The 13,498-nt window shown below is 44.3% G+C and overlaps 1 protein-coding gene across 2 annotated transcripts in view; it reads left to right on the top strand.

Moving 5' to 3' along the window:
• The window catches only part of LOC144528755 (glutamate receptor ionotropic, kainate 5-like), a 115,737-nt gene that overhangs the window by 93,361 nt on the left and 8,878 nt on the right, over nucleotides 1–13,498 (top strand). For both annotated transcript variants that reach the window (XM_078267550.1, XM_078267551.1), the window contains exons 15-16: nucleotides 6,365–6,530; nucleotides 7,175–7,400. In XM_078267550.1, coding sequence (XP_078123676.1) covers nucleotides 6,365–6,530; nucleotides 7,175–7,400 — 392 coding nt within the window. The remainder of the gene's footprint in view (nucleotides 1–6,364; nucleotides 6,531–7,174; nucleotides 7,401–13,498) is intronic.

Consider the following 13,498-nt stretch of genomic DNA (forward strand, 5'->3'; position numbering starts at 1 on the left):
AGGCCAGGTTAGAGATATAATCCCTCCACCTAGTCCTGGGTCTCCCCCGAGGCCTCCTCCCAGCTGGGACGTGCCTGGAACACCTCCCTAGGGAGGCGCCCAGGGGGCATCCTTACCAGATGCCCGAACCACCTCAACTGGCTCCTTTCGGCGCAAAGGAGCAGCGGCTCTACTCCGAGCTCCTCACGGATAACTGAGCTTCTCACCCTATCTCTAAGGGAGGCGCCAGCTACCCTCCTGAGGAAACCCATTTCGGCCGCTTGTACCCTGGATCTTGTTCTTTCGGTCATGACCCAGCCTTCATGACCATAGGTGAGGGTAGGAACAAAAACTGACCGGTAGATTGAGAGCTTTGCCTTCTGGCTCAGCTCTCTTTTTCGTCTAACGGTGCGATAAATTGAATGTAATACCGCACCTGCTGTGCCGATTCTCCGACCAATCTCCCGCTCCATTGTCCCCTCACTCGTGAACAAGACCCCCAAGGTACTTGAACTCCTTCACTTGGGGGTAAGGACTCATTCCCTACCTGGAGAAGGCACTCCATCGGTTTCCTGCTGAGAACCATGGCCTCCGATTTAGAGGTGCTGATCCTCATCCCAGCCGCTTCACACTCGGCTGCGAACCGATCCAGTGAGTGCTGAAGGTCACAGGCCGATGATGCCATCAGGACCACATCATCTGCAAAAAAAGCAGCGATGAGATCCCCAGCCCACCGAACTGCAACCCCTCTCCACCCCGACTACGCCTCGATATCCTGTCCATAAATACTACAAACAGGATTGGTGACAAAGCGCAGCCCTGGCGGAGGCCAACTCTCACCTGAAAGCGAGTCCGACTTACTGCCGAGAACCCGGACACAGCTCTCGCTTTGGTCGTACAGAGGGTGGATGGCCCTGAGAAGGGACCCCCTCACCCCTGTACTCCGCAGCACCTCCCACAGTATCTCCCGGGGCACCCGGTCATACGCCTTCTCCAGATCCACAAAACACATGTAGACTGGTTGGGCATACTCCCAGGCTCCCTCCAGGATCCTTGCGAGAGTAAAGATCTGGTCCGTTGTTCCACGACCAGGGCGGAATCCGCATTGTTCCTCTTCAACCTGAGATTCGACTATCGACCGAACCCTCCTTTCCAGCACCTTGGAGTAGACTTTACCGGGAGGCTGAGAAGTGTGATACCCCTGTAATTGGCACACACCCTCTGGTCCCCCCCTTTTTTAAAAGGGGAACCACCACCCCCGGTCTGCCACTCCTTAGGCACCGTCCCAGACTTCCACGCAATGTTGAAGAGGCGTGTCAACCAAGACAACCCCTCCACACCCAGAGCTTTAAGCATTTCTGGACGGATCTCATCAATTCCTGGGGCTTTGCCACTGTGGAGTTGTTTAACTACCTCAGCAACCTCCACCAGGGAAATTGATGCCAATCCCCCCCCTCATCCTCCAGCTCTGCCTCTACCATAGAGGGCGTATTAGTCGGGTTAGGAGTTCCTCAAAGTGCTCCTTCCACCGCCCTATTACCTCCTCAGTTGAGGTCAACAGCGTCCCATCCTTACTGTACACAGCTTGGATGGTTCCCCGCTTCCCCCCTCCTGAGGTGGCGAGCGGTTTTCCAGAAGTACCTTGGTGCCGACCGAAAGTCCTTCTCCATGTCTTCTCCGAACTTCTCCCACACACGCTGCTTTGCCTCTTTCACGGCAGAGGCTGCAGCCCTTCGAGCCCCTTCGGTACCTTGCAACTGCCTCCGGAGTCGTCTGGGATAACATATCCCGGAAAGACTCCTTCTTCAATCGGACGGCTTCCCTGACCACCGGTGTCCACCACGGTGTTCGTGGGTTACCGCCCCTTGAGGCACCTAAGACCCTAAGACCACAGCTCCTCACCGCAGCTTCAGCAATGGAAACTTTGAACATTGTCCACTCAGGGTTCAATGCCCCCCCAGCCTCCACAGGGATGCACGAAAAGCTCCGCCCGGAGGTGTGAGTTGAAAGTCTGTCGGACAGGGGCCTCCTCCAGACGTTCCCAATTTACCCGCACTACCCGTTTGGGCTTACCAGGTCTGTCCAGAGTCTTCCCCCACCCCTGACCCAACTCACCACCAGATGGTGATCGGTTGACAGCTCCGCCCCTCTCTTCACCCGAGTGTCCAAAACATATGGCCTCAGATCAGATGAAACGATTATAAAATCGATCATTGACCTTTGGCCTAGGGTGCTCTGGTACCAAGTACACTTATGAGCATCCCTATGTTCGAACATGGTGTTCGTTATAGACAATCCATGACTAGCACAGAAGTCCAACAACAAACAACCACTCTGGTTTAGATCAGGGAGGCCGTTCCTCCCAATCACGCCTCTCCATGTGTCTCCATCATTACCCACGTGCGCGTTGAAGTCCCCCCAGCAGAACTATGGAGTCCCCGACTGGAGCCCCATGCAGGACTCCACTCAAGGTCTCCAAGAAGGCCGAATACTCTGAACTCTTGTTTGGTGCATATGCACAAACAACAGTCAGAGTTTTTCCCCCCACAACCCGCAGGCGTAGGGAGGCGACCCTCTCGTCCACCGGGTTAAACTCCAACGTAGCGGCGCTCAGCCGGGGGCTTGTGAGTATCCCCACACCCGCCCGGCGCCTCACACCCTGGGCAACTCCGGAGAAGAAAAGAGTCCAACCCCTATCCAGGAGTATGGTTCCAGAACCAAGACTGTGCGTAGAGGTAAGCCCCACCAGATCTAACCGGTGGCGCTCCACCTCCCGCACAAGTTCCGGCTCCTTCCCCCCACAGAGAGGTGACATTCCACGTCCCCCAGAGCCAGCCTCTGCTGCCCGGGTCTGGTCCGTCGAGGCCCCTGACCTTCACTGCCACCCATGTGGCAGCGCACCCGACCCCAGCGGTTCCTCCCACAGGTGGTGGGCCCATGGGATGGAGGATGTCCGCCACGTAGCTTTTTCGGGCTGTGCCCGACCGGGCTCCGTGGCAAACCCGGCCACCAGACGCTCGCTGGCGAGCCCTCCATCTGGGCCTGGCTCCAGATGGGGGCCCCGGGCTTCCTCCGGGCAGGGTCACTTCATCCCTTCCTCGATTTTTCATAGGATTTTTTGAACCATTCTTTGTCTGGCCCCTCACCTGAGACCACTTTGCCTTGGGAGACCCTACCAGGAGCACAAAGCTCCAGACAACACAGCCCTCAGGTTCATAGGGACACACAAACCTCTCCACCACGATAAGGTGATGGTTCCCGGAGAAGCTTTTACGACACTTGCAATGAATAAATGGAGCACTTTTGTTAAGTGTTTTTAACCCTTATGTTGTCTTCGGGTCAAATTTGACCCATTTTCAAAGTATTTTTTATATCAGAAATATGGGTTTCTTACAACTAAATTGCCCAAAAAAATAACTTGGATGTTATTGAAAATGTCGGGAAAAATGTCCATTCATTTTTATGGGAGCAACTGTGCAATGCATTCTGGGAGTGTCGCGGCGAGGTGTCGAGTCGCCCGCTTCTCTTTTGCATAAAGTTGAATCCAGGCAACTTTATGCAAATGAGACGTGGCCGGCTCGGCTCGCCAACTCTCAAAAGCTGACGAAAATCTTTTAAACTGACCTTTCGTCGATCTGAAATCAAGACGGATTTAGCAACTGCATGGCTTATTTCTCGCTGAAAATGTTTTCAGAAACACGCGAGACCGTATTCCAAAACAAGCCACCATTATGGTCCGTTTTGAAATCTGGGAGCAGAAAGACCCAGGTGACGTGTTCGTCCAATCAGGTGCAGCCATCGGGCTTGTAGGAGGCTGTAGACTGTTTTCTCTGATTGTCAGTGGTCAGTGAAGAGAAACGGACAACTGCTGGTGGCAAGCCCACTAGCGTGCAATGCTGGGAAGCGGGGCGACCCCTTCGGTGAAAACAACGCGTATATATAGACATGCACCATAATAGCGCCAACAACAAACTTTCACCCGGCAGAACGGGGTTCAAGTCCTGTTTGAAAATAAAAGTAAGTCGTTTTTTTACTTAACAACGTTAAGTAACGTCACGTGCGTAACCTTCAGGTAAGAAAAGTAACGTCTGATTTTAAACCAAACCTTCTAAATCTTTTCGAAGTACTTTTGGTGCCTAAACATAACCAAAATGTGACCGTTAACGTTAAAGACGTGTTTACAATCTAGACCTTTACGTTCAAAACTGCGACCGACGTTCTCTGGTTTACATATGAGGTTGTATTTTCTACACCACTAGGGGCGCTAATTTATGAAACGCTCCTGTGAGTCGTATCAGAGGGTAGGGACAAATAACCTATATCGTCTTATGGTTTAGCGACTCGTTGGTTTTTAAAGTATATGCGACATTAAATAGCTACATTTTAGTTAAAAACCTCTTCTATAAAAGCTTGGGTAACACATGTTTAAATGTAATCACCAGTACCCAAACTCTAATTTGTCCTTGGTTTATTTTGGTTTAATGTCTCTCTCCATCATTTTCTCCTCCTCCCTCCGACTCTGTTTGCCTCTCTCTCTCTCTCTCTCTCTCTCTCTCTCTCTCTTTCTCTTTCAATCCTGGGCTCCCTTCCTAATTCCCTCACTCCTCACGTCCGTCTCATTTCCTCTGGAGGTGTCCTGCTCCTCTCTGCTGCAGTCCGAGTTCATGTTTAGGTGGATGAATTTTACCTAAATACCTGACATTTCCTGCAGTGCCCTCCATCTGTCGCTCTCCTGCTCTCCACTCACAGCGCTTAATGGAGAGAGAGAGAGAGAGAGAGAGAGAGAAAGGTGAAGTGAGGAAAAAAGTAGAAAAAAGAAGAGAGAAGTGAAGGTTTAAATAGATGTTAAAGCTGCTCTTCTTTAGTCCAGAGTAATTATAGTAAACGTAAATAAGCCGTAAAAAAATAGTTTTAGTAAACTGAAACTAAATATTAAAATTAGGGCTGTCAAAATAACGCGTTAATTTCGATTAATTAATCTGAGAAAAAATAACGCGTTAAAAAAATTAACGCAGATTAATCCATTCCATATTGACGTTTGCATACAGATGAAAATCTGGTGCCACTGATGTCTGCGCTTCTCTCTGATGCTCTGAAACAGACGTTACAGGAAACGCAAACCCCGCTGCACGTGACGCTAGTTAACACTATACTCAACAGCAGCTAACGTTAGCCTACCGCTAGCTAGTAGCTAGATTAAACACGGTTAAAATGCTGACAGCTAACGCTAAACGGTGTAAAGTGTGACTGTGTTTTACTGTAGAGGATTCAACACCGGGATGTAACAACCTGCAGCTGCCGTCGGAGAAACAACACAGACGGTGCGTTCAATGAAACTGGTAAACTACAGCCTCGTGGTGCATTTGAAGTTATTGTAAATGTCCTTTTCCCATCTGCTTGTTGTTTTTGTCGTTCAACAGCAATTTACTAGTGAAATAAGTTATTGTTATACATTATTATTAAATCATTTAATTTTGACCATATGGCCTTAGCAATAAACAATGTCACCAACTGTTGTTTACCCTTTTTTTCTTTTCTTTTTTTACTTTCTTAAAAAGTATCGGTTCAGGCACCGTTAATTATGTATGCGATTAATTTCAATTAATTAATCACAGAGTATGTAATTAATTAGGTTACATTTTTTTAATCGATTGACAGCCCTAATTAAAATATAAAAAATAATAAAAAATATTTCAAGAAAAACTACAATTAAAATGAAACTATACTGCCACTTTAAAAAACAAATACAAATAAAATAAAAATCAACGTAAATCATTTCAGTTTATTTAGCTGTAATACTGAAAAAAGGAGGCTCAATGGTGTTTTAAGCCCTTTTAAGCAGCGCTGCCTGGAAGGCGACAGTGAGGGCTTCAACACCAAACACCAAAAAGGAGACAGCATGACTATACATCAACTCTCACTGTGACACTGAATTAGAGAAACTGAACGGACTTGACATGAGATGGCGCTGTGCCATAATTGCTTCACATCCAACACTGAAGTAGCTCAAAGATAATACATTAAGGTCGCCTCGGTAGCTCACCTGGTAGGGCAGGTGCCCGTATACAGAGGTTTACCCCTCGACGCATCGGCCGCAGGTTCGACTCCGCCCTGCGGTATATATATTGTAAAAATCAAAACTAATTAAAAATGAAAAAAATAAAAAAATAAAATCAAAACGTCTCCCGAGCTGCGTCGGGCGGCTCTCCTCCCAGCGAGCTGCGACACAATTTAGGGCCCCGCTGATGCAAATTGTCACTATGACAACTAACAACAATCGCCATTTTGTTGTGTACCAATCAAATGACCACGGGAAACAACACGGTTCAATGGCCTTTCTATCCATTTTATTTCTATGGTTCTCACCTTACTCTGGTCCTCTCAGGTGGGCGTTCACCCTCATCATTATCTCGTCCTACACGGCCAACCTGGCGGCATTTCTGACCGTCCAAAGGATGGAGGTTCCGATCGAGTCTCCAGACGATCTGGCTGACCAAACCAACATCCAGTACGGTACCATCCACGGAGGATCCACCATGACCTTCTTCATGGTGAGACAAAAAGAGATTCCTCTCAGAACTCACTCGTTTCCAGTGGTGGAATGTAACTAAGTACATTTACTCTTAAGTACTGTACTACAAATGTTGAGGTACTTGTACTTTACTTGAGTCTTTTCTTTTCATGCCACTTTCTACTTCTACTCCGCTACATTTCAGAGAGAAATATTGTACTTCTTTACTTTTTTACTAGTTCCTTCAAAAATCTAAATATTTGCACACAAAACACATGTAGTTATATATTACCATGTTTTATTATGAATTAAACTAGCCAACAATATAATGGGCTACAAGTTCAGCTGAAATGATTAGACCATTAAACACAGAACTGTTTGGATCGTTTCCAGTTTCTAAGATGTGAGGATTTTTCTGCATCGAGTACTTTTACTTTTAATGCTTAAGTACATTTTCCCACTTACATACTTTTACTTAAGAAACATCATCAATGCAGGACTTTAACTTGTAACAGAGTATTTTCACAGTGTGATATTAGTACTTTTACTTAAGTAAAGGATCTGAATGCTTCTTCCACCAGTGACGCATTTCTTCTGATAGCAACAGGAAAGAAAGCCGACTAAATCAAATTTTAACGCCTGGAAAAACCAAAACCACCTCTATCTCCACCCTTCCTCCTCCAGAACTCGCGGTACCAGACGTACCAGCGGATGTGGTACTACATGAACTCCAAGCAGCCCAGCGTCTTTGTGAAGAGCACCGAGGAAGGCATTGCGCGCGTCCTCAACTCCAAGTACGCCTTCCTGATGGAGAGCACCATGAACGAGTACTACCGCAGCCTCAACTGCAACCTCACGCAGATCGGAGGCCTGCTGGACACCAAAGGATACGGCATCGGCATGCCTCTGGGTGAGTTTACCATAACCAAACACATATCTGCAACGTATAAAGACATTTTGTTCAGAGAGGAAGGAAAATGAAAAGAGAGGCTGGAAGTCAGAGGTCAAAACGGTGCAACGGTGCCTCTGCTAAATAGCCTAAGGAAGGAAGTTGTTTGGGTGGAACATTTGTACGTTCAAAAGTTGTTTTAGTTGTGCAACAGAAAACTCAGATTGGACAGATAGTCTAGCTAGCTGTCTGGATTTACCCTGCAGAGATCTGAGGAGCAGTTAACCATAGTCCTCATTAATAGACCAGAGTTTAAAAAAACACAAAGAATGTGGAAGGTTACGTACATCTGGCCAAAATGAGGGACATCCGGCGGAATTTCCGGCAGCAACTGAACAATCCCGTAAATGAAACGTCGTCGATATAGACTACATTGGTGATGTATCAATCTTCTCATCTGACTCTCTGCAAAAAAATCTCCCAAAAATGTCAAATTTGTCCTTTAAATATTGCTGTAACCTCTAACCAAACACATGTATTCTGCATTATAGAACAAGGAGATCCGACCAGGCAAACTGAACATGTAGATCGTGCTCAAATCAGCATGACAGCCGATACATCCCTGTTGACAGCACACCCAGAGCCATTTCAGCACACCAGGCGCATCAGTTAAAAATATTACCTCTCCATTTCTTTGTCAACTTTACAAAGTTGAATCATAAACTGTTTTTGAAACATTTGTATTGATGCAATAAATCAGGAACCACAGTGGAACACACAGAACCTCTCCAACATATTATATAAAGTGATTAATCGGGTTAAACAACTTATTTTTTACAACGCTCTGGAGTTAACTGTTATGTTGTTAACTGAAATGCTAGGATCATATCAGCCAATGTCTTAGTTACCACACGATTGAGCTAGCACAGCATTTTAGTGTTTATATGTGCACACAATCCCACAATCTCTACAAAGCTAACGTTAGCTTGACTGACTGTTTCACTAACGTTAAAAAGGGACAGGAAATTGTCTCTATTACTTAAAGTTCGTGGATGTATAGTATCTAAATCTGTCAGTGGAAGAAAAAAAAATGTCAGCAGATATCTTAGTTACAACACGATTGAGCTAGCAAAGCATTTTAGTGTTTATCTGTGTAGTATTTATTCAGTATAGGAAATCTACAAAGTTAACGTTAGCTTAACTGACTGTTTGACTAATGTTAAAAAGGGACAGGAAATTGGCTCTGTTGCTTAAAGTTCGCGGATGTATCTATCCATGAAAAACTAAATTCAGCAGCTATCTTAGTTATAACAAGACTGAGCTAGCAAAGCAGTTTGGTGTTTATAGGTGCGGTATTTATTCAGTTTGGGAAATCCCACGATCTCAACAAAGCTAACGTTAGCTTAAGTTAGCTGGCTGACTAAACAGGCAGGGACTAGAAATCAACTCTGTTGCTTTTTTTATTTTAAGAGCAAATTGCCCCACAATGTGAATACAGTTTGATCATACTTTTATTTTGTTGCTAACCGTTGTGTAATATTGCTTAAACGTATAATGACATTTTGTTCAGATATGAAGGAAAATGAAAAGAAAGGCCGGAAATCAGAAGTCAGAAATCTTCAAAAGTGTCACATTGGTTGTATCAATCTTCTCATCTGAATCTCTGCAATAACTCCCTAACAATGTCAAATTTCTCCTTTAAATATTACTGTAAACTCGGACAATCTGACCTTCACACCTTTTCTGGAGATATAAAAATAACAAATGTTGGCTGGAATTTAGAACGAGACAGGATTACAGGTCTCGACACCAAGTGAATGTTTCCATTCTTCCCTGAAACAGAGAAAAAGCACCAACCTGCTTCCGTGTGTAGCCCATACCTTCTACTTTGTTTATGTGAAGTGTAATCGTGTCCAGTCTGCTGTCACATCCCATATTGTTTGTAATATATTGAGGTTGCCTTACGTTTTGTCCTGCACCTTGTTTTGCTGGTTCTGTGTTAGCCGTTAACCAGGTCATATTCTTGGTGCAGCTGCTGTTCTCTGCAAATTAAATCCATCCAATTTGGCATTGGTCTGCTTTTGCCGCTGTCTAGCCTTGCCTCGTCATCTGCCTCAGACTCTGGTGATAAGTGTTAGTGCATAGATTAGCATAGTTAATGGAGAAAGGAGGAACAGATGTGAGGAGTGGAGAGGGAACAGCGGGTAGACGGAGACAGAAAAAAGAAAGAAAAAGATGAGGAGTTTGGGGGAGAACGGCCTGTCAGTCAACCTGCTTTAAGTGATGAAAATAAAAGCAGCAGAGTCACCCCGGTGCCTCTGGTAGACGTCGTCTCCCATGCTAACTGTGCTGACTGACAGTGAGCGATTAGCATCAGCTTCAAAAGAGAAAATGAGAACTCGCAGCTGATTTAAAGTCATTTTGGTGTTTGTGTTCTGGGAGTTTACAGTTCAATTTGTTTCCCATTTCCAGCCGAAATTGAATGAATAAATGAGTCTTTTTAACCACCATCACTCCTGAAAGTGGTTACTAGTGTAACGGCGAAGGTCCCCTGACCTAACAAAGTAGTCATTTTAACCCAAACCAATCTCATTCTGACCTTAATAAAGTACCTTACGCAACCCAAACCATGATGTTTCCCTAAACCAAACTAAACCTTAACCATAGAGTTGTGAGATTATTAGTCTCGCAATGCCAGACCTTCCTCCACAGCGCTGCGGAGGAAGGTCTGGCTCGTCCACACAGCATTCCTGGATGGGAAAAAACCAAGGGGGTAAGCTTCGCTTCGGAGTTTGAACCTCCTATGGCGCCATTTTGATGCTACAAAGCGATCACCTGACGTTAGCATTCCATTGACTGCCATTCATTTTGACGTCACTTTGACAGCGAATAACTTTACATTTGAAGCGTTTAAAGACTTTATTTGTCCATTGTTTATTTCTAAAGAAACACGACAATATATAAAAGGCTCCATTACCTTGTACCTCACGTTATGGCTCCGTAGTAGACGTTTTTGTAAAAATAGGCTTACTGTCGCATAGTAGAGGAATTACCGTACAGTACAGGAGAAGCTCGCAGGCAGTTTGGACTTACATTAGCTGTTTACGTTTAATTACTAATGTTAACTAGCATTTTAGTTAGCAATAATTAGCCTGTGCCCATGTTATCTCCTTACATATACCTACGCTTTCCGTCTCTGCAAGATTGGGAATGATTGAGATTTCTGTTGGCACAGCTACCAGAAGACTTACAACTTTCAGACAGGTCGCTCACGTCACATTTACTTCGTCTCTCTCAGTTGGAGGCTGCGCAGTAACGCTCTATGGACTCTACTGTCTATGGAAAAAACGTGCTCTGGTTTATTGTCATTTCTTTAAACCAATCCCAATCGTCTTGGGCGGGGCTAGGCACTGGATGCAGGTACGGAGGCTCTGCAAAATAGTCTCGGGAAGGAACTTGTTTTGGTGGAACATGTGCATGTAGGGAGGCGAGCTCTGGAATTAAAATGGCTGTTGAGTGTGTAATGAGATTGATTGTCGGTTGTAGCTCGGAGGATATTTGCCGAATTTACCGAAGTTTAGAATACCAACACAAAGAAAGCCGAAGGGGAGGGACATCCGCCGGCACCAGAACAATCCCATAAATTAAACATAGTCGATATAGACTATGAGGTCATAAAACAGACTTTCAGTTTTGGAAGGAACAGACCAATATAGCGACATCAGATCAGAAAATACTTCTAACGGTTACAAATGATGTTTTGTCATTTAGTTTGGAGGACTTGTTGGTGTTAACTGCACACATAGCTTCTGTGTGACTTTAAGGCAATGCCTCTGAAGGACAAATGTGAGGAACAAAAGTCCACAACCAGCAAGCTTCAAGAGGAGGTATGAAGTTATACGAGCTAATCGGACACAAACAACCACAAATATGACACCGAGGCACATTATTACACTGTCAACAAGAAAACATTATGACACTGGCGACAGTTATGAGCTAACTTGTGAAACAAGGTATTTGGCTTCAAGGGGGCAGAGTTCCAGAAAACGTGGCGAATAAGGAAGTCAGGCGGTGACAAATAAATCATTCTTTATCTTTAAAATATGGAGTATCTAACCAATTGAAGTGTCATCATTTTTTAAAAGACTTAAATGATCTTTTACCTTGAAAACCAATCGCACACCTCCTGCCGTCTGTCTGTCATTTAGTGAAAGTCACTGTCACTTTTTAATGGAATAAGAAAGAAGATTAATGGGGGCGAGTAGCAGGGAGGGAGTGCGGACAAGGTTGAGGATGAAAGCTTCATAATTTACAGCGTTAGTGGACAAAATATTAATGACAGGTACCGATATGATAGAGCCTAATATAGAGACTCAAACCATGACCATAGAGCTGAATCATGAATCATCTTTGTGTAACTTTCAGGACTTCAGGGCTGCTTCATTGCTGTGTTTTTTAGAATATTGATCCTGAATTAAATCAGGCCAGCTGGATCAGGGTTTGGACTTTGGTATCTTGATTTTAATATAATTATTTTTCTTTTTTCCTGTTCTGTTTCATGTTTCTTTATGCTCTGACTGGACTGAGAACAATATATGTGTGTGTGTGTGTGTGTGTGTGTGTGTGTGTGTGTGTGTGTGTGAGAGACCAGGAGACATTACATTTCCTACAAAACATACAGTATAAGTTGCTAATTAATCAACACATCCTCATACCTGTATGACATATAAGATAGATTTGATTGGCAATGTCTTGCAAAATGATACTTTATGGCCACTCTATTAAACATTGTGAAACGGCCGCATTGAGGACCTTTTAAACACGTTGTTATATCTTCTAAGGAAGAACTGAATGTCCACGACATCCAGATACATTTGCTTTTTAATGCAGGCGGACAGGCATGACATCATTACAAGTTACTTAGTTACTTTCACATGTCTCTCGCTAGCAACAACTTCTTCGGTCTTTTTTAACTAGAGTCAACATCCGTTCAGTGGAACAAACTCTGATTCAGAACTCAATGTAGTAGCGCCGCCTTCTGGCACATCCCTTAATTAGCAGCTAACTTCAGAAACAGGATAAGGAAATTAATTAGTATTCCTCATAGGTTAAGTAACTCATATAGCTTACAGATAAGCATTCATACCACACGCGTGATCGTTCTATTTAACGTAACACTGCAGGTAGTTAACATTGTGAAACTGAACTATTTAAGTTAAGGCAATGAAATGAGTGGTTAGGGCAGAGACGGTTTGGAAACGAGACACCCCAACTCAGACTAATGTCCTGTACCTGTGTCATGTGGTTTTCTCCACGGCCACACCTCTTTAGGAGACTAGAGTGTTTTTATTCCAATGGGAGAAGTGAACGTGAACACAGATTATAAGTGATTCTTTCACCCCATAGTCACCAAAGTAAATGTTGGACCCATTTTTTACAAGCCACATATCTCCAGAACCTTCTGACACTACATATGGCATTTTTCCGACGGACACATCAGGAGAAAATTTCCTTTGTTCCAGACCTGTTTCTGTCCCAGGAACAAACTCTCGCGAGATCTGGCAACACAGATAGGCTAACGTCAACTAACTAAACTAATTTTCTTGATGCTAAATATGTATTTTAGCTTTGTAAATATCTAGTGTTAGCAAAACAAAATTAGGGAGTAAAAAGTAAGGGAGTAATGCGCTAATAGAGTCTTTGGTTAGGGTTAGGAAAAGATCACGCTTTAGCTTCAAAACAAAAGTCACCGTTGACTTTTGGTTTCAGACGGGTCATAAACTCTGGCCCTGTGTTAGTTCGCCTATCCAGCACCCTGACCTTCCTCCCTATACAAATTGTGGAGCTCTTATACTACTTCACCTTCCTTTCTCATTTATCCCTTGGTTTGCACCTACGATAGTCTATATCGACGACGTTTCAGTTCTAGGATTGTTCACGTGCCGCCCGAAATTCTGACGGATGTCCGTCACCTTCCGCTTTCTTTGTGTTGTGATTCTAGACCACCTAACAAGAAATGTAAATATGTGTCGTTATAAGCTGCTTGCAGAATCAACCTATGGCAGTTTCTTTGGAGAGGACTGTCTTAATTTCTTGAAGGGTTGGTAGCTAACAAAATG

Source organism: Sander vitreus, chromosome 14, assembly GCF_031162955.1.
Source record: "Sander vitreus isolate 19-12246 chromosome 14, sanVit1, whole genome shotgun sequence".
Lineage (NCBI taxonomy): Eukaryota > Metazoa > Chordata > Actinopteri > Perciformes > Percidae > Sander > Sander vitreus.